The sequence below is a fragment of the Rana temporaria genome, chromosome 1 (assembly GCF_905171775.1).
Source record: "Rana temporaria chromosome 1, aRanTem1.1, whole genome shotgun sequence".
In the NCBI taxonomy this organism is placed as follows: domain Eukaryota; kingdom Metazoa; phylum Chordata; class Amphibia; order Anura; family Ranidae; genus Rana; species Rana temporaria.
This window is the reverse complement of record NC_053489.1, coordinates 269,255,681-269,281,572: the sequence shown is the minus strand read 5'-3', so window position 1 is coordinate 269,281,572 and position 25,892 is coordinate 269,255,681. Positions and strand designations below refer to the sequence as shown.

The 25,892-nt window shown below is 44.8% G+C and overlaps 1 protein-coding gene across 2 annotated transcripts in view; it reads left to right on the top strand.

The window, feature by feature from the left end:
• The window catches only part of DAPK1 (death associated protein kinase 1), a 217,151-nt gene that overhangs the window by 158,191 nt on the left and 33,068 nt on the right, over positions 1 to 25,892 (top strand). For both annotated transcript variants that reach the window (XM_040355494.1, XM_040355493.1), the window contains exons 16-19: positions 2,958 to 3,155; positions 6,153 to 6,350; positions 16,615 to 16,713; positions 22,761 to 22,838. In XM_040355494.1, coding sequence (XP_040211428.1) covers positions 2,958 to 3,155; positions 6,153 to 6,350; positions 16,615 to 16,713; positions 22,761 to 22,838 — 573 coding nt within the window. The remainder of the gene's footprint in view (positions 1 to 2,957; positions 3,156 to 6,152; positions 6,351 to 16,614; positions 16,714 to 22,760; positions 22,839 to 25,892) is intronic.

Below are 25,892 nucleotides of genomic sequence, written 5' to 3'. Positions count from 1 at the left end.
TGGCAACATTTTGTCAGACAGGAAGTGAGGGAAAAAAAAACTTTAACAGAAATTAAAATCCAACAGGGGTTCAAGTTTTCCTCTACTAAAAAAAGAATATAAATGTTGGGGATTTTTCATAACTTGTGTAATAAAACTGCCGCAGGTCAGGAAGTAAGGGGAAATCTCTGTAATGGAGCTTTGAACAGCAGTAGAAACCTGGCAAAGGTTCACTACACATTTTCCCCTCTATCCAAAACTATATAAAAAAATGGATTTTGGGATTGACATACACTTTAAAGGTTCCACTTACATGTTGGTGTACAAACAAGTTTCCTAGCAGATGGCTGCTGTTTCTTTCAGCATACTGAATGGTCAGTGCATGGAGGTTGATTTACGGCATCTAACTTCTAACTTCAGCTTGTTCAATATAGCTTTGAGAAAAAAAAACTGGAAGCCGATGTAGTAAATCAACCCCATTGTGTTCAGTTCAGGAGCCTTGCTGATCTTAGTGGCATCATATTGCAAGGGCACACAATGAGGGCTAATTTTAAACAAGTGTTGCCCTTTTGAAGAGTGATCCATAGTGGATTGCTATTCAAAGGGTGTTTGACAGGCGGTGAAGAAAGAATATGTTCCTTCATCTCCACTTGTTTTTACTCCTAAAAACCCACACTATAATGCTCCCTACCCCACTCATTTGGATGGGTTGAGATTCACCGATCGCAATGGGAGGGAGATAATTTTTGCTGTACTGGCATGCAAAGCATCATGGCTGCAGCCTATATACCCCTAGATGGCTTAATTTGCAGTTTGGGGGGGGGGGGGGGGGGTGGTGTCAAAAATGCAGGCCAACCACCAGCATGAAGTGTAAATTAAAGTGGTTGTAAACCCACTTTTTTCACTTTTGCCTACAGGTAAGCCTATAATAAGGCTTACCTGTAGGTATAAAGAATATCTCATAAACCTGTACGGTTTAGGAGATATTCCCCTCGCAATGCGCCGCTGATTGCAGTGGCGCATGCGCAGAGGGGAGTCACGTCATCGCCGCTCCAGCCGATCACAGCGATGGATCGGCGATACCCGGAAGACACGCCAAGGCTCAGCTCGGCGTGGACCAGGTAAGTTACCTACCTCGTTCCGAGGTAAGTATTTCATAATGAGCTAATATGCGGTGCATATTAGCTCATTATGGCTTTTTCCTTGCAGGTGTAAAAAAAAAAAATTTATATGCGGGTTTACAACCGCTTTAAAGTGGAAGGTAATGGAAAATCCTAACTAACTCTAAACCTACTCTCAGCCACAGGCTAAGCTTAAGCTATCTGGCCCTCTAAAGAAAAAAAATCACTACTTGCCTATTCTGCAGCCACTCTGGTCTGTTCTCTGTGTGCAGGAGAAAGCCGACACTGGCTGGGAAATGCCTGGGAAGTAACACTTCCCATAGAGTTATTATGAGGCTTCCGTTGGCTGCCTCTCCTACACACTAAGGCTGCATTCACACCTCCGCGACAAGATACGCCGCGTACGCAACAAAGCCTTCCCATTGCTTTGTATGGCCGAACGCCAATGCCGCCTGAAAAAAAGGGTCCGGGACTTTTTTTCAGGCGGCAGGCGTACGGCGTCTATGAGATGTGAACCATCTCATAGACAGCAATGGGAATTCTCCCCTCCAGCGGCACGAGCGTCCGGCGTCGGGCGTTTTGTCGCGGAGGTGTGAATGGGAATTAAAGCCGCAGTTGAAAACTCAGCCTGGGACTGGACCGGAGTGGCTGCAGAACAGGCAAGTATAGCGATTTTTTTTTTTTTTTTTTTTTCTTTACAGGTCTTGATAGATTGGGCTTAGAATGTGGCTGAGAGAGTAGGTTTAGAGATGGTTAGGTTTAGCCTTTACTTCCACTTCAAGCTTTATGCCGAGTACACATGCTCAGAATTTTTGACAACAAATGTTCGATGGGTGCTTGATGTCGGAAATTCCGACCGTGTGTAGGCTCAATCGGACATTTGCTGTCGGAATTCCGACGCACAAAATTCCGCGCATGCTCTGAATCAAGTACGAGACGGAAGCGCTCGGTCTGGTAAAACTAGTGTTTGTAATGGAGATGGCACATTCGTCGCGCTATAACAGACCGAAAAGCACGAGGCTGAAAAGCGCAAATCGTCTCTCACCAAACTTCTACTAACACGACTGGTATTGAACTTTTAATAGTGCCGTCGTACGCGTTGTATGTGGCTGCGTTTTTGGCGATCGAAATTTCCGACAACATTTGTGTGACTGTGTGTATGCAAGACAAGTTTGAGCCAACATCCGTGGGGAAAAAATCCACGGCTTTGTTGTCGGAACGTCCGATCGTCTGTACGCGTTGCACACTTTTTAGACCTGCTGACCCACGTTCACATAAATATCAGTGGACTCTGGGACTGTCACATAGACAGTGCAGCAGCTGAGATGTTTTGGAGGTTTATGGGCGGAAGCTGATGGAATAGTTCCCCCTCATGTAGCGTGCCTTGCACTAATGCATGTGTTACAGCAGAACACGGCATTGCAAAAGTGGACACTGGCAGCCACATATAACAATGTTTATCAGTTTTGTAGGCCTATGTAGCTCGTATGGCTAATTCTTTTAAATTACTGAGTTTTGTCAGTCACTAAAAATTAGATACCAAATGTGAGGGACATGGGGCAGAACCCTTTTTAAGGCTTTGGTTGTGTGTTAGAAGAATCTCCTCTACAGGGGAGATGGCAATGAAAACACCGACTGAAAAGTATTGATGTGTGTCCCAATTGGAGCGATTTTCTTATCGTGTCCTGTACTTGTTACCACCCAAGAACTAGCAAATTTTCCCCAAGAGATAAAAGAACAATAAAAATGTTATATAGGTTGTAAGTAGAAATGTTTTAGCTGGTGTGAATTTCACTCTGGATCGCTCTTGTTACAACTAGGAAAAAATGCAATGATTAATGTGATGTTCCTTTCCAGGAATCCGAAACCCCATTGCATTGTGCTTCTTGGCATGGCTACTATCCTGTGGCTAAAGCTCTGTGCCAGGTTGGCTGCAATGTCAACATTCGTAATCGGGAAGGCGAGACACCGCTCCTCACAGCCTCTGCCAGGGGATACCATGATATTGTGGAGTGCCTGACTGAACATGGAGCCGACCTTGATGCAACCGACAAGGTGAATGATTCCCGCCATCACAAATTACACACATAGGTGATCAAGGGCCATTTAGGCCTGCAGATAACAACATCTTCTCCAACACCTAAACGGCAGTTAGTAACCTGCAATTCCTCAATATGAAACCCCACTAGTAAAATATTAAAATATAACAGAGAATTCTCAGTCGGGTGTAAAAGCCATGCCTTGTGTGCAATTTTTGGTTCAGCATAGCATTTCACATTCTTTGGATGGAAAATCAGATAAAATTACAAGCTTGCCTGCTCTCTGCATGATTGAATGTTGAATGAAAGTCCAGGCGCTGAGTAATATTTCTAACCTTAGCACTTCATAAATCAGCTCCTTCATTATTTAGCTGTGTCCACCGTATCTCTGTGAATGTTATATATTACACCATAAAGGCTGGTACCCCACTGCACTCAAGCTGTTGTTTTATAGCAAAACCCAGCACGGCACAGTGTAACTGAAGAGATGCCGCTTGTCAAAATATCCTCCTTGTATCAGTCTGTTACTTACAGGAGCCGTTTTCAGGACTGAATGAATATTTATTATGAGAATGTAACATATTAGATCACTAAACAAAAGGGAAGGAAGAAAATGTAGACGGGCACTTCATATCTTAATCAGAGTTTGACATTATCCCCAAGGTTATTTATTGAGAGATTGTGATCATTCCTTGTTTTTATGTTTATTTCTTGTGTGTTTAGCGATTCGGTTCTCCTTCTGTGTTTGTATTTGTTCTTTTCCTTAAAGTGAACCTGTGTCCAAATCGCTGAATGAATACTTAATAACACTTTAAAACAAGCCATTCTTTATCTTCATAAGCATTGATCATAAAACAGGGTTTGTTTACAATTAAGGCGGTCTGTGAAAAGCGAACCACCGCAGCATAGGGGCAAATGATAGGTATTCAGAAGGTGTCTATTTACACCTGACTGCTCTTCAGATCAGATTGGAGATGGGTAGGTGTAAACATACACACGTCTGTTTACACCCGCCACTATGGGTGAATGGACTGTCCAATCAGGTCCATCTTCATTGGATTGGAGCGGTTGTGTGAAAAGGGCCTGCCACCAAATTTTGACAGCCTTCAAATGTAAACAAACAGCAGGCATTTCTTAGCTGTCAGAAACTAGTCATCTAGAAGGGTCAGAGATTGCTTGTTTTTACGGCCCTTTCACACGAGAAGTCCAATCAGGGGCACCTGGCAGTTTTTCAGGTGAACCTGATCGGAAGCTCTGTGTTGGTTCTTAAACGGCTGGATGTTAATGGACTTGTGTTTGTTTACATCAGATTACCTCCAAGTCTGTCCAGGTTCAAAGAAAATGTCAAAGTTCTGTGTCCATTTCTGTTTTGTTTTTTTTCAGGCCTAAACGAATCTAGGATGTAAACAGATACGATAATGTTTACACTCAGCTGCCTATTGATCTAAAATGGCTCCGGTGTTTACATGCAGCAATAAAATGAAGTAAAATGGACAAAAAAATTAAAAAGTGACGTCTGTTTTGCTCTAATTCAGCAGCGGATCAGTTTATAGATCCCTAGCAGATTGGACTGGACATGGCCTATGTTAGAGGATAAGTTCCTCTTTCTGAACATATTACATGTTACATACATATTTGGAGTGTAACATGTTCAGCACCAGGCCCCTCTCCTTGTGTTATCTCCCGTACTCGTCTCTGCAATTCAAAGAGTGCTGCCGTGTGGGCAGTTCAAACTGTGAACTACATGTACCAACAACCTTTGTGACTGTCGGCTTGTAGTTCTCGATGAACTTATCACAGTGATGGTAGTTCACTGATTCTTCTTGTCAGTGTGAAACTGCCTGCCCATACAAGGTGGCATCAACAATCTGCTGATCACTGGTGCATACAAAAGAAAATGGAAGAAACTGGCGCAAGCCACAGTGTGATCATGAACCATTATATACATGGGAATCAATAGATATAAAACAGTCCTTTAACAAAACTTAAGAGTCCAGTATTTAAATAATGATGACAGCTGTCCTCAGAGATAAGCAAACTCTGTGGGGTACAAGCAAGAAAAAAAATAGGACGCGCCACCTGAGTGTAGTATTAAAAACAAGCAGTTTAATCGCAAGAATAGGAACACTCACAAGAAGAAGGTATAAAATAGGCTCATCTGGTGCAGGGGGGGGGGGGGGGGGCTGCTCTGGTCCATCCCATGGACATTGCGTTTGCCACAGAAGGCACTGGTGCTGTGGGGATGGGTGGAGGCTACGCACTCACAGCTCCAGCTCCTTCTAATGGCCTCTAGAAGGAGCTGGAGCTCCAAGCGTGTAGCCTGTTCTACTCCATAGTGCTCTCTCTCTGTATCCTGACCACCGCCCTGCCTCCGGTGATATCACATCCGTCCTGGATTTCACGGTGGTTCTTCCAGCTTCTCTGTGACTACAGAACACCATCCAGCCTCTCTGCAGCACCAGTGCCTTCTGTGGCAAGCACGATGTCCATGGGATGGATCAGAGCAGCCCCCCCTTGCACCAGATGAGCCTATTTTATACCTTTTTTCTTGTGAGTACTACACTCAGGTGGCGCTTCCTGTTTTGTCTTTCTTGCTTGATCACTGGTGCGCATTGCTTTCCAGGCTTTTCTTAAATGGTGAACTTATTCTTTATGTATATAAAACGATTTACATATTCTTGGTCTGGGCACAAGTGTCAAAATTCCTTTCCTTTTTCCTTTTCTAAAATATGAATGGACAGATTACTTTTTCCCAGCATGTGCAGAAAACCTTATTGCCACTGTATATACAACATTATCTTGCTTGGGATCAGAATATCTTTCTAGGCCTATTTTTTGTTTTGGCCTCTTTCAAGCTAAAAAATATGATATGAAAAATGTGTCATGTCATGAAAATTATTACTATGAAAGGAACCCAAAGTTTTACATTTCTGGTAGATGTTAGTGGCCATACGCATACAAGAAAGAGACTGTAATACGTAAATGTGAATGTCTTTCTGTGCACCTCTTCTAGGATGGTCACATAGCCCTCCACCTTGCGGTAAGAAGATGTCAGATGGAAGTAGTTAAAACCTTGATCAATCAGGGGTGCTATGTAGACTTCCAGGATCGCCATGGTAACACGCCACTTCATGTCGCCTGCAAAGATGGCAATATTCCTATTGTAATGGCACTGTGTGAAGCGAACTGTAATTTGGATATTACTAACAAGGTGAGCTACTGGTAACAATAATGTGTAATATTCGTTAGAGAAGCTAGTATTTAAAAATGCCCCCAAATATCTACAGAAAATTGTCAATGTACACATAATTGTTTGTAGGCTAATCAGACAATGACCGTTTCTCTCTTTTTTTTTTTTTTTTTTGTCTAGTAGTCATTATTGAATTATTACAAGTCAGTTGAGTTTTTTTCCCAGGTTGTTGTGCTGGACATTGCTAATTTTACTTGGCATATCTTACACTACATGCTCACTTCTGATGGACTACAGAACACCACACCTTGCATTGTCTTTATAGCATGGGGGTTTTGTTCTGTAGCTCACAGTGGTGAACTGGGCAGTACCACTTGGGATTTCAGTTCAGTAGAATGTGGAGTAGCTCCCTGGATTTCTGGCAGGATCAGCTGGTATTTTTCTGCACTTGCAGCATATTCACAGGGACGAAACATGGAGACATTTGCATGTATTGAGAAGATGTTTTTTGCACAGATTTGCAATTAAAGTTACAAACTGAGCCAGTTTCAGCTGATTGTATGAGGAACAAATGCATAAGCAGAGGCTACCTTCAGTGAAAGAAAGGCACGTGTCAAAATAACATATTCAGGAGAGAGTTTTGAATCTGCACATGTATGGGCAGCTTGGTTTTTCCTGGGACTTTTCTTCTACTTATTCATTGTTTTTATCTTCAGTCAGCATTTCCCAGGTTTTTGACAGGTTTACTTAAAGCAGGGGTCTTCAAACTACGGCCCTCCGGGTGTTCAGGAACTACAATTCCCATCATGCCTAGTCATGTCTGTGAATGTCAGTTTTACAATGCCTCATGGGACGTGTAGTTTCGCAACAGCTGGAGGGGCGTAGTTTGAAGATCTCTGACTTAAAGGGTTGATCAGTACACTGACACCAGCAGTGGGGCACTTTCTTTATCGTTACATCACGGGACACAGAGCGGCATTCATTACTATATGGGTTATATGGAGTACCTTCAGGTGTAGACACTGGCAATCTTCAAACAGGAAATGCCCCTCCCTATATAACCCCCTCCCATAGGAGGAGTACCTCAGTTTTTACGCCAGTGTCTTAGGTGTTAGTCATGGTTTAGCTTGCCTCCGCATCCTTGGGATTAGGTGAGCTACCGGTTCTGTCCAAAAAAGCCTGCGCGCTAAAGTGGTCAGTAACCGGACCCCAAACCCTTGGGGTATAGCCCATAATGCTTTCTTTTTAAGAGAGCTGGACCCTGGGCCCAGAACTTAGAAACCTTTGGGGCGCCTAATGTTTTCTGTTTGCCAGGGTGCTGTATGGGCCCAGGACAGTGGATCCTTCATGGAAGAAGAAGGTTCCCAGGGCCTGAAGGTCTAGACATCCCCACGGAGATGGGGGAAGATTGGACCTCTTGCTTGGCAAAGTCCTGCGGCATGGAGCAGGTAAGTAAGGGGAAAAACCTGCGGGGCTTGGCTCTTAGCAAGTTTTTTCTGGGAGGTCACAGGGGACATGCCTAAGGTTATGCATTGCATCTGGCAAACCAGTCACATATCATGAAGATAGGATGGCTCTATATGTTATATTTCCCCATAAAAGGTGACCTCCCTGGTAGTGTTGGGAAAGCTGTGAGTGGGGCCTTTTATGTACAAGTGTATGTGTGTGTCAGAGAGCTATGCTTACCTGCAAGCCTCCAGGCGATGCTCTATCCAGTCCTCTCCCTCATGCCTGCAAGGCAGGCAAAACGCTGACCTCCTCGTGTGTTCACATGCCTGCGGCTGCAGGAACAGAGAGGCCCTTCCTCCCAACCCCCCCCCCCCCCCGTCGCGGGCGCGCGCGCGGTGCGCGTGCACGTGTTATAGACGCATTTGGCGCCGTTTTAGCTGGGGGGGAAGGGCGGGTCAGTGGTTTAAAGGAAGGGGCGGCCCTTCCTTAGATGCCACAGCTCATTCATTTCTCTGGCTTAAGGGAGGAAGGACTGGAGGGAAGCACGGGGCGCTGAGGACACACAGTGGCCAGAAAGAATACTACAGTCTTCAGAAGATTGTGGTTTAGCCTAGGAATAGGCTGGTTTTCTTTTCCATCTCATAGTCTTTTCTTTGGCAATACTACTCAGGGGGATAGAATGTTTTTTCTTGCCTAGATAGAAAAAAAAAAAAAAAAAAAGAAGAAAAGTTTTTCTTTGAAAAAAAAAAAAAAAAAAAAGTGTCATCTAGGGTAGAGGAAACATTTTTTATTCCCCAAACAGGTGTTTGGGCATTTAACTATTATAAGTCCCAGGTACCAATAAGTAGCAGGTGTACCTCGGTATTGTACCATGGCATCAAGATCAGAGGGTACAAAAGGTGGGGATTCCCCCGCAGAGTCTGAGGTCTCGGATAGAGCTATGCCGCTGCTTTCCCCACAGGGAGCCGTTGGGCCATCGGGGTCTGGGGCTAGAGCTGACGCGAGTCAACCCAACCCTAAGGTGGTCACGGAGGAGGTGTTACTCGCCTCTTTAAATGAGATGCGGAGAAGCATGGGAGAAATGATAGCCGCAGCCATGCGGGGTAGTAAGCGGAATAGATCTCCGTCACCCGTGCGCGGACCCTCGGAAGAGGAGGTCCTTTCCTCTGGGGAATTGGACGACCTATTGGACAGAGACCAAGTAGGTTCAGGGATCGAAGATCCGGATACAGAGGAGTCTGGGGCAGTCTCCCTGAGGGAGAGCTGGTGGATTCAGGGCTTGACGGACTTGGTCCATAAGGCATTCAACCTGCCTGTACCAGATCTCCAGGTATCGACGGTTTCAGCTTTGGGCTCACTGAGGGCGCCTCAAAGCAGGGCTGTGTTTCCGATCCATCCTCTCTTAGAGGGAGTCTTGTTCCAAGAGTGGAACAAACCAGACAAGGTTTTCTTTCCACCTAAGAAATTTTCTGTCTTATATCCTATGGAAGAAAAGTTTTCCAAGAGATGGGCTTCTCCTGCAGTAGACGCAGCCATCTCATGTGTTAACAAATCGTTAACATGTCCTGTAGAAAACGTACAGGTTTTCAAAGATCCAGTTGATAGACGCTTGGAAGCCCTACTTAAGAACTCCTTCACTTCTGCAGGGGCAGTAGTACAGCCAGCCGTGGCTGCGATTGGAGTCGCTCAAGCTTTATCGGATCAATTTAAACAAATGCTTGAACTTATTCCTGCCGAGCAGGCAGAAGAATTTTCGGATGTCCCTAAAGCCATATGTTTTACGGTAGACGCAATCAAGGATTCTATCCAACAAGCGTCACGTTTATCATTATCCCTTATCCATATGAGAAGACTCTTATGGTTAAAAAGCTGGGAGGCTGAGCCCCCATGCAAGAAGCTCCTGGCAGGGTTTCCCTTCCATGGAGGACGGCTCTTCGGAGAGGACTTAGATAAATACATTCAGACCATTTCAAACGGCAAGAGTACTCTCTTGCCAACTAAGAAGAGGGTTCAGGGGCCTGCGTTTAAACGACAGTCCTCCCCTGGGCAGGGGCCCTCTAATGCCAAGCAGTATCGACGGCCTCCTGCAAGAACAAACTTCGGCTTCAACAGCAGATCAAGAGGACAGGCTGTTAGGGGCAAGAGGCAGTGGTTTCGCAAGCCGGCAAAACCAGCCCCCAAGTCTACCTCATGAAGGGGCGCCCCCACCCACGAAGGTGGGGGGAAGGCTGCGACTCTTTTCGGAGATTTGGGAAGCCAGCATTCCCGACGAGTGGGTACGGTCTTCCGTGGCCACAGGCTACAAGCTAGAATTCCTAAGGTTTCCTCCTCCTCATTTCCAGGAGTCGAGGATTCCAAACGATCTGGAGAAAGGAGCCGCATTAAGGTCGGCTCTAGATCATCTACTTTCCCAGGAAGTGATAGTAGAGGTACCAGTCCTGGAACAGGGGCTGGGTTTCTACTCCAACCTATTCATCATCCCAAAGCCCAATGGAGATGTCAGGCCAATTTTGGACCTAAAGATGGTAAATGCATACTTAAAAGTCCGCTCATTTCGGATGGAATCCGTGCGGTCAGCAGCTGCCACACTCCAAAAGGACGACTTCATGGCGTCCATAGACATAAAGGATGCCTACCTTCATGTTCCAATTTATCAGCCACATCAAAGATATCTACGCTTTATGGTGGCTTCGCGTCATTTCCAATTCGTGACGCTTCCCTTCGGGTTGGCTACGGCCCCCCGGGTGTTCACGAAGGTTCTAGCTCCAATCCTAGCCAAGCTAAGGATCCAAGGGGTCACGATCCTAGCATACCTGGACGACCTCCTAGTCATAGACCACTCGTCTCCCGGCTTGGAACGAGCAGTGGCCCTCACGGTCCAATACCTCGAGAGGTTCGGCTGGGTCCTAAATCGAGAGAAGTCAGCATTCCAGCCCACAAGGCAGTTGGAATATCTCGGCATGAGATTAGACACAGAACAACAAGGGGTGTTCCTACCTCTGAGGAAGGTCAAAGCCATCAAGGAATTAATCCTACTGGTTCTAAGCAAGAAAGAACCGACTATTCGCCTATGTATGAGATTACTAGGCAAGATGGTGGCTACTTTCGAGGCGGTGCCATACGCCCAGAGCCACACTCGCATCCTGCAGGCAGCCATCCTGTCAGCATGGAGCAGAAGGCCACAGGCCTTGGATATCCCGTTGCCTCTCTCATCAAGAGTCCGACAAAGTCTGTGTTGGTGGTTAGACCCTCAGAATCTACTGAAGGGGAGGTCTTTCAGCCCAGTGGCTTGGAAGATAGTGACCACAGACGCCAGCCTGACGGGCTGGGGAGCGATTGTGGATGGTTCCACTCGCCAAGGTATTTGGACAAAGCCAGAGAAGCTTTTACCCATCAACATCTTGGAGCTCAGAGCTGTTCGACTAGCCCTCAGGGCTTGGACGTCGAAATTGCAGGGACTCCCGGTGAGAATTCAATCAGACAATGCCACGGCAGTGGCATACATAAATCACCAAGGGGGGACCAGGAGTCAGGCCACTCAGAGAGAAGTGAGCTTGATTCTCCTATGGGCAGAGGCTCATGTGCCCTGCATATCGGCAATATTCATTCCCGGAGTGGACAACTTTCAGGCGGACTTCTTAAGCCGCCAGACTCTATGGCCGGGGGAATGGTCTCTGCATCCACTAGTCTTTCAAGCACTCTGCCAAAGATGGGGAGTGCCGGACGTGGATATCATGGCATCGAGACTCAACAAGAAGCTAGACAGGTTCATGTCCCGCTCAAGGGATCCGATGGCCTGCGGAACCGATGCTCTGGTTTGCCCTTGGCATCAGTTCAAGCTTCTTTATGCGTTTCCCCCGCTCCAGTTACTACCCCGCCTGCTGCGCAGGATCCGGGTGGAGCACATACCAGTTATCCTGGTAGCTCCAGCATGGCCCAGAAGGGCTTGGTACTCACTAATCCTAAGGATGGTAGTGGGAAACCCTTGGACTCTGCCTCTAAGGCCAGACCTGCTATCGCAAGGTCCGATCCTCCACCCTGCCTTACGGCATCTAAATTTGACGGCCTGGAAGCTGAATCCTTGATTCTCAGGGGTAGAGGTCTGTCTCAGAAAGTAATCTCTACCCTAATCAGAGCCAGGAAACCGGTCTCTAGGGTGATTTATCACAGGGTCTGGAAGGCCTATATAGGCTGGTGCGAGTCCAAGCTATGGCTTCCTCGCAAGTTCACCATAGATAGAGTTTTAAGTTTTCTCCAGCTAGGAGTGGATAAAGGATTGGCATTAAGCACAATCAAAGGACAGATTTCTGCCCTGTCAGTGTGGTTTCAGCGGCCACTGGCCACCCACTCGCTGGTTAAGACCTTCCTTCAAGGGGTCTTGCGTATTAAACCTCCAGTTAAATCCCCGCTTTGCCCGTGGGATTTAAATCTTGTTCTGTCGAGTTTACAGAAACAACCGTTTGAGCCGTTGGCTGAAGTTCCTTTGGTTCTACTGACAAGGAAGTTGGTGTTTTTGGTTGCCATAGTTTCCGCAAGAAGAGTTTCGGAACTGGCAGCCTTATCCTGTAAGGAACCATATCTTATATTTCATAAGGACAAGGTCGTTCTCCGCCCTCATCCTTCCTTCTTACCGAAGGTCATATCCAGTTTTCATTTGAACCAGGATTTGGTATTACCATCCTTCTTCCCTAAACCTACTTCCAGAAAGGAAGGGTTGCTGCATACCTTGGATATTGTCAGGGCCATGAAGGCCTATCTTAAAGCTACAGAGAAGATCCGGAAAACAGATGTGCTGTTTATTCTGCCGGATGGGCCCAAGAAGGGGCAGGCAGCTGCAAAGTCCACCATTTCTAGGTGGATTAAGCAATTGATCACTCAGGCCTACGGCTTGAAAGGGTTGCCTCCTCCAGTATCATTAAAGGCTCATTCTACTAGAGCCATGGGCGCCTCCTGGGCAGCACACCACCAGATCTCTATGGCTCAAGTTTGCAAGGCGGCAACCTGGTCTTCTGTCCACACATTTACAAAATTCTACAAGTTGGACGTAAGAAGGAATACTGATACTGCCTTCGGGCAGGCAGTGCTGCAGGCTGCAGTTTGAGACCCTCGGATTCCGGGGGCTCCTCTTTTTTTGAGTTAAATTTAAAATTTAAGATTATTTTTCTCAAATAAGTTGGATTTATTATGATTTGAGTATATCTCTAAATTAAATCCTTTTGTCTTGGAGATGTTCTCCCTCCCCTCATTGTAAGCATTGCTTTGGGACATCCCATATAGTAATGAATGCCGCTCTGTGTCCCGTGATGTAACGATAAAGAAAAAGAGATTTTTAATACAGCTTACCTGTAAAATCTTTTTCTTGGAGTACATCACGGGACACAGAGCTCCCACCCCTCTTTTGAGGACCATTTTGGGAGGCATACTGCTTGCTACAAAACTGAGGTACTCCTCCTATGGGAGGGGGTTATATAGGGAGGGGCATTTCCTGTTTGAAGATTGCCAGTGTCTACACCTGAAGGTACTCCATATAACCCATATAGTAATGAATGCCGCTCTGTGTCCCGTGATGTACTCCAAGAAAAAGATTTTACAGGTAAGCTGTATTAAAAATCTCTTTATTGCTCTCGCTGACACCAGCAGTGGGGCACTATTGCTCTCGCTGACACCAGCAGTGGGGCACTATTGCTCTCGCTGACACCAGCAGTGGGGCACTATTGCTCTCGCTGACACCAGCAGTGGGGCACTATTGCTCTCGCTGACACCAGCAGTGGGGCACTATTGCTCTCGCTGACACCAGCAGTGGGGCACTATTGCTCTCGCTGACACCAGCAGTGGGGCACTATTGCTCTCGCTGACACCAGCAGTGGGGCACTATTGCTCTCGCTGACACCAGCAGTGGGGCACTATTGCTCTCGCTGACACCAGCAGTGGGGCACTATTGCTCTCGCTGACACCAGCAGTGGGGCACTATTGCTCTCGCTGACACCAGCAGTGGGCCCTATTCCTCTCGCTGACACCAGCAGTGGGGCACTATTGCTCTCGCTGACACCAGCAGTGGGGCACTATTGCTCTCGCTGACACCAGCAGTGGGGCACTATTGCTCTCGCTGACACCAGCAGTGGGGCACTATTGCTCTCGCTGACACCAGCAGTGGGGCACTATTGCTCTCGCTGACACCAGCAGTGGGGCACTATTGCTCTCGCTGACACCAGCAGTGGGGCACTATTGCTCTCGCTGACACCAGCAGTGGGGCACTATTGCTCTCGCTGACACCAGCAGTGGGGCACTATTGCTCTCGCTGACACCAGCAGTGGGGCACTATTGCTCTCGCTGACACCAGCAGTGGGGCACTATTGCTCTCGCTGACACCAGCAGTGGGGCACTATTGCTCTCGCTGACACCAGCAGTGGGGCACTATTGCTCTCGCTGACACCAGCAGTGGGGCACTATTGCTCTCGCTGACACCAGCAGTGGGGCACTATTGCTCTCGCTGACACCAGCAGTGGGGCACTATTGCTCTCGCTGACACCAGCAGTGGGGCACTATTGCTCTCGCTGACACCAGCAGTGGGGCACTATTGCTCTCGCCGACACCAGCAGTGGGGCACTATTGCTCTCGCTGACACCAGCAGTGGGGCACTATTGCTCTCGCTGACACCAGCAGTGGGGCACTATTGCTCTCGCTGACACCAGCAGTGGGGCACTATTGCTCTCGCTGACACCAGCAGTGGGGCACTATTTCTCTCGCTGACACCAGCAGTGGGGCACTATTGCTCTCGCTGACACCAGCAGTGGGGCACTATTGCTCTCGCTGACACCAGCAGTGGGGCACTATTGCTCTCGCTGACACCAGCAGTGGGGCACTATTGCTCTCGCTGACACCAGCAGTGGGGCACTATTGCTCTCGCTGACACCAGCAGTGGGGCACTATTGCTCTCGCTGACACCAGCAGTGGGGCACTATTGCTCTCGCTGACACCAGCAGTGGGGCACTATTGCTCTCGCTGACACCAGCAGTGGGGCACTATTTCTGACTAGCCTCAGGTGATACGAAGAGATTAAACAAGTCCTGCCGCATAAGTTGTGCCTGTTTATCTGCAGCACTTTATTCATTACAGCCATTCAAAGTACAGATTTTTAGACCGCATTTCTCAACAACTGAAGGCAGGGGGCAGGGATCTGATGTCATGCTGAACAACAGAGCAGGGATCCAAGTGTAATCTGAGACCTGAGTGGAGGGAATAGACACACCCCTCTACACAGCTGATGGCTGTAAATCACCTGCTGTGTGCTGGAGGGGGGCAGGTCCCTCTCCTGAGATTGTCTAGTGCAGACTGTCAGAAGAGACTCCTGCAGATCCAATGAGATGGGAGACATTAAAGCGGAGTTCCGGTCACAATTTCACTTTTTAAATATAAATACCCCTGTAATACACAAGCTTAATGTATTCTAGTAAAGTTAGTCTGTAAACTAAGGTCCGTTTTGTTAGGTTGTTACAGCATTTAGACACTTTATAAAATAGAAATTGACTGGGGCCATCTTAAGTGTGGGCATCATGAAGCCAGACTGTATGACTTCCTGGATTTTAGCCTTGCAGATCTTGCACATGCTCAGTGCTGCACAAGCAGTGTCAGATCAGGTTTCAGCACCTGTGCTGTCCAAGTCACATGATTCTTTGAGACTGGGGAGTGCACAGACTCCTGGAAAGTTACACCCACTACATTCCCAGGAGTCTGTGCGGTGTAGGTTAGGAAGCATTAAGCACCTAGGTGCAGGAAGTGGGAAGATTAACTATTCTGCCTAGCAACAACACTTTGAAGGCATCTAAAAAAAAAAAAAAAATTGTAAAGGACTAATGACATTTTTTTAAAACTACTGATGTAATGTTATATTTATGGGTGGAACTCCACTTTAAGCTTTGGAAAGGTGCAGTACACAATGTGGAACGATATGTGTTGTTCATTTTTTCATTTCAGAGACTTACAAAGCTGAAGAGTAAAAATCTCTTCCATTCTTCTTCACCTTTACTGTATTGAAAACAAGCAAATTAATTATTCGGCATATGTTGAGTGTTGATACTAAACTCATATTTTAAAAGTTGTGTCCTCATCACTGCATATAGAAAAGGCCACTTTAGCAGGCACCATAAGCAAGGATACCGCTAGTGCAGATATCATTTTCTGCTAGTATTCCATGCTGCTGTTTAAAACTACAGGGTTTGTGGCGGATCAGAATTATGCCATTCACGGTTTTCTGATTCCACCTTCTTCACCTGTCAATAGACATAAAGTTAGTGGAATACTCAGACTAGGAATCTGAGATGCCGGGTCCACCCACCACAGCAGCACAATTACACGGCTGTTTGTTGTTCTATGGAACTGCACATGCTTGTACAAGACTAGTGGCCATAGCAGGAAATGTAGAATGAGCCCTGATTCTGGGATGCTGATGCTAGGATTACTCATTTCAGGTTCAACATGAGAGTGCACACAGATATGCAGTGTTTTAAAGTTAAATTCCTAACTGTTCTGCCCTTTACATTAAGAATGACCACTGGAAAATCATCTTTCCAGACACCATTTTTTTCCCCCATTGGTGATCTTTTCCTTGCTTATTTTCAAATACAATTCTTCATTTAATCCTTGTTTTATCAAATGATAAATTAAGTTAAAGTAACTGACCATTTGCAGACCTTGTTGATTGGTGTTCTTAAAGCTGACGTTTAGGTTTGAATGTTATTGCACAGTTTGATTGGTCTAGCTTGTACAAATGTAAGTATGCATATCTCAGCCCTTATGCAGTGTGCTAACCTACATTGTCATTGCTCTTTTATTCTAGTATAACCGGACCCCGTTACATCTGGCAGCCAATAATGGTATTCTGGAAGTTGTTCGCTACCTTTGCCTCTCTGGTGCCAACGTTGAAGCTTTAACTCTGGTAGGTAAAATTACCATTTTTAGGGTTCTTTTAGTCTGTTGAATTAATGTAAAGAAGTATAAGAACCATTTGTCTTATGATCAGATTTGTTTTATGAACTTTAAAGTATAACTCAAGGCAAAACTCTTTATTTTTTTATGTATTTTTTTCGTTTTGGATAAAGTGCAGAAGGATTAGAATACCTGTGAGAATTTTATTTCTGTCCATTTGTCATGTTCACTATTATCATTGAAAGTGATAGTAAAAGAAAATCCCAAATTTTGGATTGTTCCCAGAAAAGTAATAGAGGGGAAATCTTCCAATGGGGATATTAAGGGGTGCAACGAATCGTCACCGATCCTTGATCCGAACGGGTCACCACACAATCCAAGGAGCGCTCTGGAGCCTCGGCCGTAGGAAAGTCCCCGGCTTTGGCCTAGCTCCGGAGCGGCGGCCATCTTGCTCCACCCCAACCAATCACAGAGCGGCTGTGATTGGTTGGATGGGATGTCCCGTCTCTGCACCTGATTGGCCCGCGTGATGAGCGCCCTCTCTGAGTGGAAGGCTGCCCGGATTGGCTGGCTGTCTTGGCGTGCTCTGGGAATCAGGATGAACGTGTGGAGCTTGAGGGGGAAAAGTGAGCGCCGCTATGAAGGACGGGAACTCAGTGTTCTTTACTAGTGTGGGGGCAATGTTGGAGTGGTCTGGAACAGTGATGGTGATGAAGAGTGGGGGACAATCGTGGACGTTACAGTGCAAGTACAGTGAGTTGGATGTTGGACTGGGTATTATATTACAGTGATTACTAGTGGGGGCAATGTAAACTGGCTATTATTACTGTGTTTACTAGTGTGGGGGCAATGTTGGACTGGAACAGTGATGGTGATGATGAGTGGGGGACAATGGTGGACATTACAGTGACGAGTGGGGGTCAATGGTGGAGATTACCATATAGAGCCATTGGCCCAGCTAGAGCCCAGACTTGAATCCAACTTTTTTTTCATAAATCCTTATTTTTTTTTTTGCTGATCCGAAAATGATCCGATCCGCGACTCCTGATCCGAGGATTGATCCGATCCGTGAGTTTTTTGATCCGTTGCACCCCTAGGATATTGGTTCTGGTGACCTGGGTTCCTAAAGCATTCCCTTAATTTGCAGAGATTTCCTCTCACTTCCTGTTTGGCTATGGTACAGGATGGCGAAAATAAAACTGACAGAGGATATTCCCTCCCTTACTCTATCCAAAATGGAAAAAAACATTTCAGTAGTCCCAGTCTGAAGAATAAACAGTTTAAAAGCAGATTGGTTCTCGGGGATGATGGCAAATGAGTTTTGACTGTGCCCCAGAAAATCATGAAACCTGCCTCTTCCCCCCCCCCCCCCCCCACTTTGCTGCAATGTAAAGTAGTGTGTGTACAGCTTGTATAACGGTTACATTTCCTGTCCCCTCAAAATAACCCCCTCTAAACCGCTGGCAACAAAAGTGAGTCCAACTCCAAGTGAAAATGTTCAAATCGGGCCCAATTAGCAATTTTCCCTCCCACGGTGTCATGTGACTCGTTGGTGTTACAAGGTCTCAGGTGTGAATGGGGAGCAGATGTGTTAAATTTGGTGTTATCATTCTCACTCTCTCATACTGGTCACTGGAAGTTCAACATTGCACCTCATGTCAAAGAACTCTGAGGATCTAAAAAAATTGAGGGAACCATGAATGCCAACATGTACTGTGACATACTGAAGCAGAGCATGGTCCCCTCCCTTTCGAAAACTGGGCCGCAGGGCAGTTTTCCAACATAACCCCAAACACACCTCCAAGATAACCCCTGCCTTGCTAAAGAAGCTGAGGGGTAAAGGTGATGGACTGGCTAAGCATGTCTCCAGACCTAAACCCCATTGACCATCTGTGGGGCATCATCAAACGGAAGGTGGAGGAGCGCAAGATCTCTAACAGCCACAAGTGCCGTGATGTCATCATGGAGGAGTGGAAGAGGACTCCAGTAGCTACCTGTGAAGCTCTGGTGAACTCCATGCCCAAGAGGGTTAAGGCAGTGATGGAAAATTATGGTGGCCACACAAAATATTGACACATTGGGCCCAATTTGGACATTTTCACTTGAGGGTATACTCAATTTTGTTGCCAGCGGTTTAGACATTAATGGCTGTGTGTTGATTTTTTTTGAGGGGACAGCAAATTTACACAGTTATACAAGCCGTACACTCACTACATTACATTGAAGCAAAGTGTAATTTCTTCAGTGTTGTCACATGAAAAGATATAATATATTTACAAAACATTTGAGGGGTGTACTCACTTTTGTGAAATACTGTACAATAAAGAACCAGCCGCCTCCCAAAAATAAAAATGTGCCAAAGGTTTTTAAGAAAGCATTACTGCATAATTTTGTTGTGATGAAGCTTTTCTAATTGCTTGGTGTTATCTCTCTCTCTCTCTCTCCCTCTCCCTCCCCTTGTGGGTAATGCTCAAGTCCGTTCACCGAGTGCAATTAGTAGTGTGCTTTTGATATTCTAAGATATGTACATTCAGTTTCTTTAAAATATTGTTGGTCTATGAGCCTTGATTGTGCCACCTAAATTTTAAGAATACATTTAAAGAAGTTTTATTAAAAATGTCTATCACTATTCTCTCTCTTATGGCATTAAATACATGTAGTACCTGGTCCCTGATGGGGGGAAATTTAATATTTTACTATTTCTTTATGTAAAACGATTTAAAAAATTTGGTATACATGGATGGCTCCAGGCGCCTTCTCATCGGCAAGTATTACCATGGAAAGCCACCTTCCATGGGGCACCCGTGCATGCTCGCTCCCCAGCTGCACTGCCTGCCTCTATTGACATAGAGCGGGCAGCTCGCCCCTGCCCCCTTGCTCGCTTGCTTGCACAGCATTTGATTGAGAGCAACGGGAGCCATTGGCTCAATCTGCCCTGGGAGGAGGGAAACGGCAGCAAGAGCTGTTGCTCTCGTGCACATTGCTGAATCAGATTAGGCTCAGGTAAGTATATAAGAAGAGGGCTGGGGTTTACTGTCAAAAAAAAAAAAAGAAGGCGGCTGGGGGGATTTTGCAGATAACAATGCATGAAGGTGAAAAACCTTAACCTATCTAGCGGTATTACCGATTGTGGCTCGGGGGAACGAAAAATGATAACCCCGAGCCACACTCAGGATTGCATCGCAGTATCCTGGCACAGGTTACATACCTTGTCCCCAGGATCTTACGATGTCCTCCCACTGTGTCCTCCACCGGATCCTCCGCCCAATGTATTACTGTTCCGGCTTCATTCCCTGCGAGCATTGCAACGCATGGACCGGAGCCCTGCGGCAAATTCAAAAAGGTACAGAAAGCATAATACACTGTTATCTGTATATTACATTACTGTATCAAATCATTTCACTTGAGTTTTTGTCCACAGTGGCTTGTCCAGTGCCCTGCCTGCACTTTTTTATATATACTATTTTGGCATCCAAAAAGCATTCCTCTACGTCAAAGTGGCTTTAGACCAGCTAGAAAGCAGCGATACTGAATTGGAATCACTTACATAATTGAGCGATAGTAATTTGTGGCAAAATTCATCATCAAACAGTGAAAGTGACGACCGTGACGATTCTGCGACTGAGCAGATTTCAGTGTTTTTGATTTGATAACATTATTGAATAAAATGTATTATTATTATATTATTTTTTATAATTATTTATAGTTATTTATTATATTATAATTTTACGTTCATACCCGGGATATCTACTTAGACTCTTGTTTGGACAGATTTAAGTGAGTTATTCCTAAGAATTACAGGCCTACAATATAATCCGCCAAACTTCCATGCAAAACAATGTACCACTTTGACATTCAAAAATTCAAAAATCGGACATGGGAGGTTAAGGCTACCATTTTAAAGTTGTCTAGTTGTTTCACAATATCTATGAAAGCAAGCCTCCAAAGTCTAGTTACCTATATATGACTTCATGCTATAGGAATGTCATTGTAAACTGACTATATGGACAAGCCAGCCTACTAATCTCCCTTCAGGAATGTGCCATCTTCATTAGAAGGTCATTTTTCTGTGATTGGCGTGTTCACCATGTCCTTAAATTCAAGTCCTATATATACGATAGCTTGAACTTGCAATAACTGTCTCACCTCAGTGGCATGCGTCTGCTCTGGTCATCAGCCATGCCATCATGAAGGGACCTCAGTCCAACATTTAGGAAGCACCTAGCAACATAGGACAACCTGCTACATATACTTTGTCACATACGGGGGGATTGGTGAAAAAAATGATACTTCAGCTTCAAATTGCATTTGCATCGAAGAGCAACCCTAGAATAACCTATCCCTTCTACATGTTAGGGATGTAATTTCTCTTAATAAGGCTTTTCCAGCTGTTGAGATTCTAAAGCCAGCCAAAGGCAAACGAGGAGGAAATATCTCGTCTGAATTGGGAGATTAGCTCACAGACATTTTGCTCTATAATTATATTACATAGTGTAATTAATTTATGAATGACGATGCTTATCTGGAAACTGTGCTAATACATGAAAGCAGATAAGATGTCACTAATGGACACTAATGGGGAATAAAAGAGTCGGCATTTAATTTCTTAAGGTTCACATGCGCATTAAATTAGTAACTTAAATGGAATTGATGTTTGTAGGAAGAGTTATTGCACACATCAGGCTTGACCTGAGAGGATATATATCTTTAATAGAAGTTGAGTGGCTAATCTTTCATTTAATTGTTTATTCTATGTTGACCCAACACTCTGATTTTAGCAAATTCTGAAAACCGTTTTATTAACTGCTTGCAATAAACTGGCATTGTCTAATTGAGAAAAAGATCGATGAAAATAAATACAATGAAAAGTAATAGTATCGTTTTTCGAAATTCTATAGCACACAATTATGTTTGTCATTCGGGAGTAACTTTGGGAAGGACTGAAGACAACTGAACTTTGTTTTAGGCCCCTCTCACGCCAGTGTACCGATCGGATCACCCATTGTTCTCTATGGGGCGGTGGATGTAAGTGAACATGTGTCCCCTGTCACCCGCTGTAATTCCAACCCACTAAAAACGGACGGATGGGGATACATTCGCCATTTGTCCGGTGGATCATACCGGATGGAAACGGACATGCAGTCCATTTCCATCTGACTGCCCCATAGAGAACAGCTATGTCTGCTCTGCATAGCAGAGCAGACAAGGACCTGTCATCCGCCTGCTCAGTGGGGATCAGTGGAGAGATTCCTCCTGAGCAGACAAATCCGCTTGGATGGATTCTGTTCCATGAGAAAGGGGCCTAAGTTGAGTGATGGAACTGAAAGCAGCTACTGGAGTTAACAATTGAACATGATTGATTAGCTTATAATGGCCTGTGTTTGTAAATTGCCACTTAAAGTAACTCGTCCTCTTCTGGAATATCTGGCTTCTTCTAATTTTAGAAGTGTGAACTCTCCACCATGTATATTTAAATGTTCTAAAGGAAAGTTATATTTTTTTTTAATAACAAACTTTGAGTAGCCCTAATCCTATTCTTTTTGGGTTCCCTGTCCACAGTCCTTGCTCCTCCCCCTGCAAAGTCCCCCCAATTGCAAGCCTCTTGCTGTGGGGGCACTTGAGCAGGCCCACACACAGTGAGACTTGGCCCGCCCCCTGTTCTCTCTTTTTGGCTCACTGGCTGGGATTGACAGCAGCAGAAGCCAATGGCTCCCGCGCCTGTGTGAGCCAATGAGCGAGATCCTGGAAAGCCGCTGCTCTTATGCATATCACTGGATCCAGATGGGGCTCAGGTAAGTATAAGGAGATGCTGGGAAGGGGGAAGTTGCTCCCTGAAAATGTTTTACCTTCATGCATAGAATGAAAAATAAAATAAAAAAACCTTAAGTCTTTAGTACCACTTGAAGGGGCCACACGTTGATGACCAGTTGAAGACTGAGCAGATAAATGAATGGCCATCATGAAACCTGGCCAAACTTATATGAAAAGTAATATATGATCTTGCCCAATGCTAACATATTAATCATTTGTCTATTTCATATTTTTTCTCTGTGATAGGATGGAAAAACTGCAGAAGACCTTGCCAAGGCTGAGCAGCATGAGCCTGTTGTGAGTTTGCTTTCTAGACTTCGTAAGGTAAAGCCTTTTATTGAAATATAAGTTATTATATAACCTTATGAGATGTGTTTTAAGATTTATGATAACCTGTCCACAATGTTTCATGCTATAAAGCAGAGTAACTCATTGTTTTTGCTCTTGCTAGTGAACATTTCACCAGATGTAGGTCTGCTAAAATGGACCTGTACCTAAATAACCCTACAGCATTCCCAACAGCCTTTCTTCATAAAATGACTAGAGAGGATTTGAAATACTCTCCTTTCTGAATACTGGGCTGCTACCAATGTCAAGTCATGGAACTACTGCTAAAATCTTCACAACTAGAGGAAGCACACAATACTGTTGTTTTTTAGGAAAAGTAATGATCTGACAGCCTCTTTAGCCCTTTTTTATGTCAGTCGTTTTTGCACACATGTTTAAAGAATCATTTTAGGCCCCCAGATTACATAAAGCCCCTAAACGTATATATTCTGAAAACGGTCACCCTAAAAAATAAGATATGGGTAATTTCAGTTTTTCACATCACAAAATATTAGTGCAGAAAATGCAAAATGTCATTAAAAAATGTCAAGTCATTTTTAGGGCACCCAAACGCAATAAGTTACCCAAATGTGGTAAAGTATAAAAGATGAGCTTTCTCTGAGTTAATAGATACCAACATGTCTAACCTTAAAATTGCGTGCATCTGTGAAATGGCAACAAACTTCAGTACTCTATATTTTTCATAGGCAAAGCTTTAAAAGCCCCCCTTATAGGTCATCGGTTTAAAGCTGACCATGAATGGTGCCCCACCCCCCCCCATCCCGGGGGAACCTACCATGCCAGTCTCAGGCATGTCAACGGGCACACACAGAGCCCTGGATACATTGTGTTAGCATGCATATGGAGGGAAGCATAACAGGGGTGTGTGGAAGTAATCCGGCAGCTAGACAGCCACTGGATTGTTTCCATATGACAGCTGCCAGTCAGTAAACACACACTCCTGGTAGTTGCAGCTGCTGCAAATGTTTTTGAAACGCCCTTTGCTGCCACCTCTTTGCAACATATGGCGGTAGTAGCGAAAGGGTTGAACACTGCCTTCACCTTTCTTAGCATGTTTCATGTTACACCCATATTTAGCGTGGTCAGAGTCTGCAGCCCCCACCCTCAAACCACCAACCCCTTTTACAGAAGCTGTGTGTGTGCGTCTCCCTGCTAGCTCACCTACAGACCAGCAGGGGCAAAATTAGTCTGCAAGAGCCAGAGCATTTACACACGTGATAACAGTTCCAATTCTTTCCAGGCTCTTATGCTAATAAATAAATAAATAAAAATGCATTTTTTTTTCATTTAATATGGGTGCATTTATTGTGTTTTTGCAAAAGGTGGAGTGAGCCTTTACCTATTTATTATGGAATAGAATAAGCCAGGGTAGGTGGATGATGAGATGCCGGTCCTCTAAACATGAGTCTGGTTAGAAAAGAACTTTGAGTATGGTTCGCTCTTAAAGTAGTCGCATAACATGACCCAGTGAAGCTCCAGTAAAACTACAAACACCAGATAATTTTTATTGAAGGCTTTTTAATACAAACATGCAAACTTGTACAAAAACACTGTTTCCAAAGGGGTCACAAGGTAAGATAAAAAACCTAAAAGGGATATAATTTTAAAGGGAAAAAATCCACCAATGATGAAGTGGATTTGACTACAAAATACAGGTTATAGAAAAATGTATACATGTGAAGACTTAGGCTGGCCATACATTATACAATATTCTTCAATTTCCTTTAGATTTACCTTCAACTATGTAGTGAAATGACCTAACTGACTGCATAGAAATTGAAAGTGTTTACGTTTGACCTCCATATTATATGGTTTTGGTAAACCTAAGAAAAAATTGTACAAGATAATTGTACAAGTTATGGCCAGCCTAAGTGGTTCTAAAGCAACAACAAGAAAGGCAGTAGCAGCATCGCTTATAAGTTGTTCCACTACTCAGCATTATGTAATAAAGAGGTGAGCATAAATATTACATTTTCAAGCTACTGAACTTTCTATTAGCAGGTCTTTTGTTGAAGAAAAGTACAGTGCCTTGAAAAAGTATTCATATCCCTTGAAAATGTTCTACATTTTGTCATGTTATAAACAAAATGTAAATGTATTTTATTGGGATTTTATGTCCTGGACCAACATAAAGTGGCACATAATTGTGAAGTGGAGGGGAAATAAGTGTGGCATGCATTTGTATTCAGCCCCCTTAACTTTGATACCCTAACTAAAATCTAGACCAATTGCCTTCAGAAATCCACCTGTGTGTAATTTAATCTCGGTAAAAAATACAGCTGTTCTGTGCAGCCCTCAGAGATTTGTGAGAGAATCTTGGTGAACAAATGAGCATCATGAAGGACCAGACAGGCCAGGGATAAAGTAGTGGAGAAGTTTAAAGCAAGGTTGAGTTATAAATAAATATCCCAAGCTTTGAACATCTCAGAGCACTGTTCGATCCATCATCCAAAAATGGAAAGATTATGGCACAACTGCAAACCTATCATGACATGGCCATCCGCCTAAACTGACAGGCCTGGGCAAGGAGAGCATTAATCAGAGAAGCAGACAAGAGGCTCATGGTAACTCTGGAGGAGCTGCAGAGATCCACAGCTCAGGTGGGAGAATCTGTCCATAGGACAACTATTAGTCGTGCACTCCACAATACTGCATGGTAAGAAGAAAGCCATTGTTGAAAGAAAGAAGTCCTGTTTTCATTTTGGGAGAAGCCATGTGGGGGACACAGCAAACATGTGGAAGAAGGTGCTCTGGTCAGATGAGACCAAAATTCAACTTTTTGGCCTGAAAGGAAAACACTATGTTTGGCGGAAAACTAACACTGCACATCACCCTGAACACACCATTCCCACCGTGAAACATGGTGATGGCAGCATCATGCTGTGGGAATGCTTTTCATCAGCAGGGACATGGAAGCTGGTCAGCGTTGAGGGGAAGATGGATGGAGCCAAATAAAGGGAAATCTTAAAAGAAAATCTGTTGGAGTCTGCAAAAGACTTGAGACTGGGGCAGAGGTTCACCTTCTAGCAG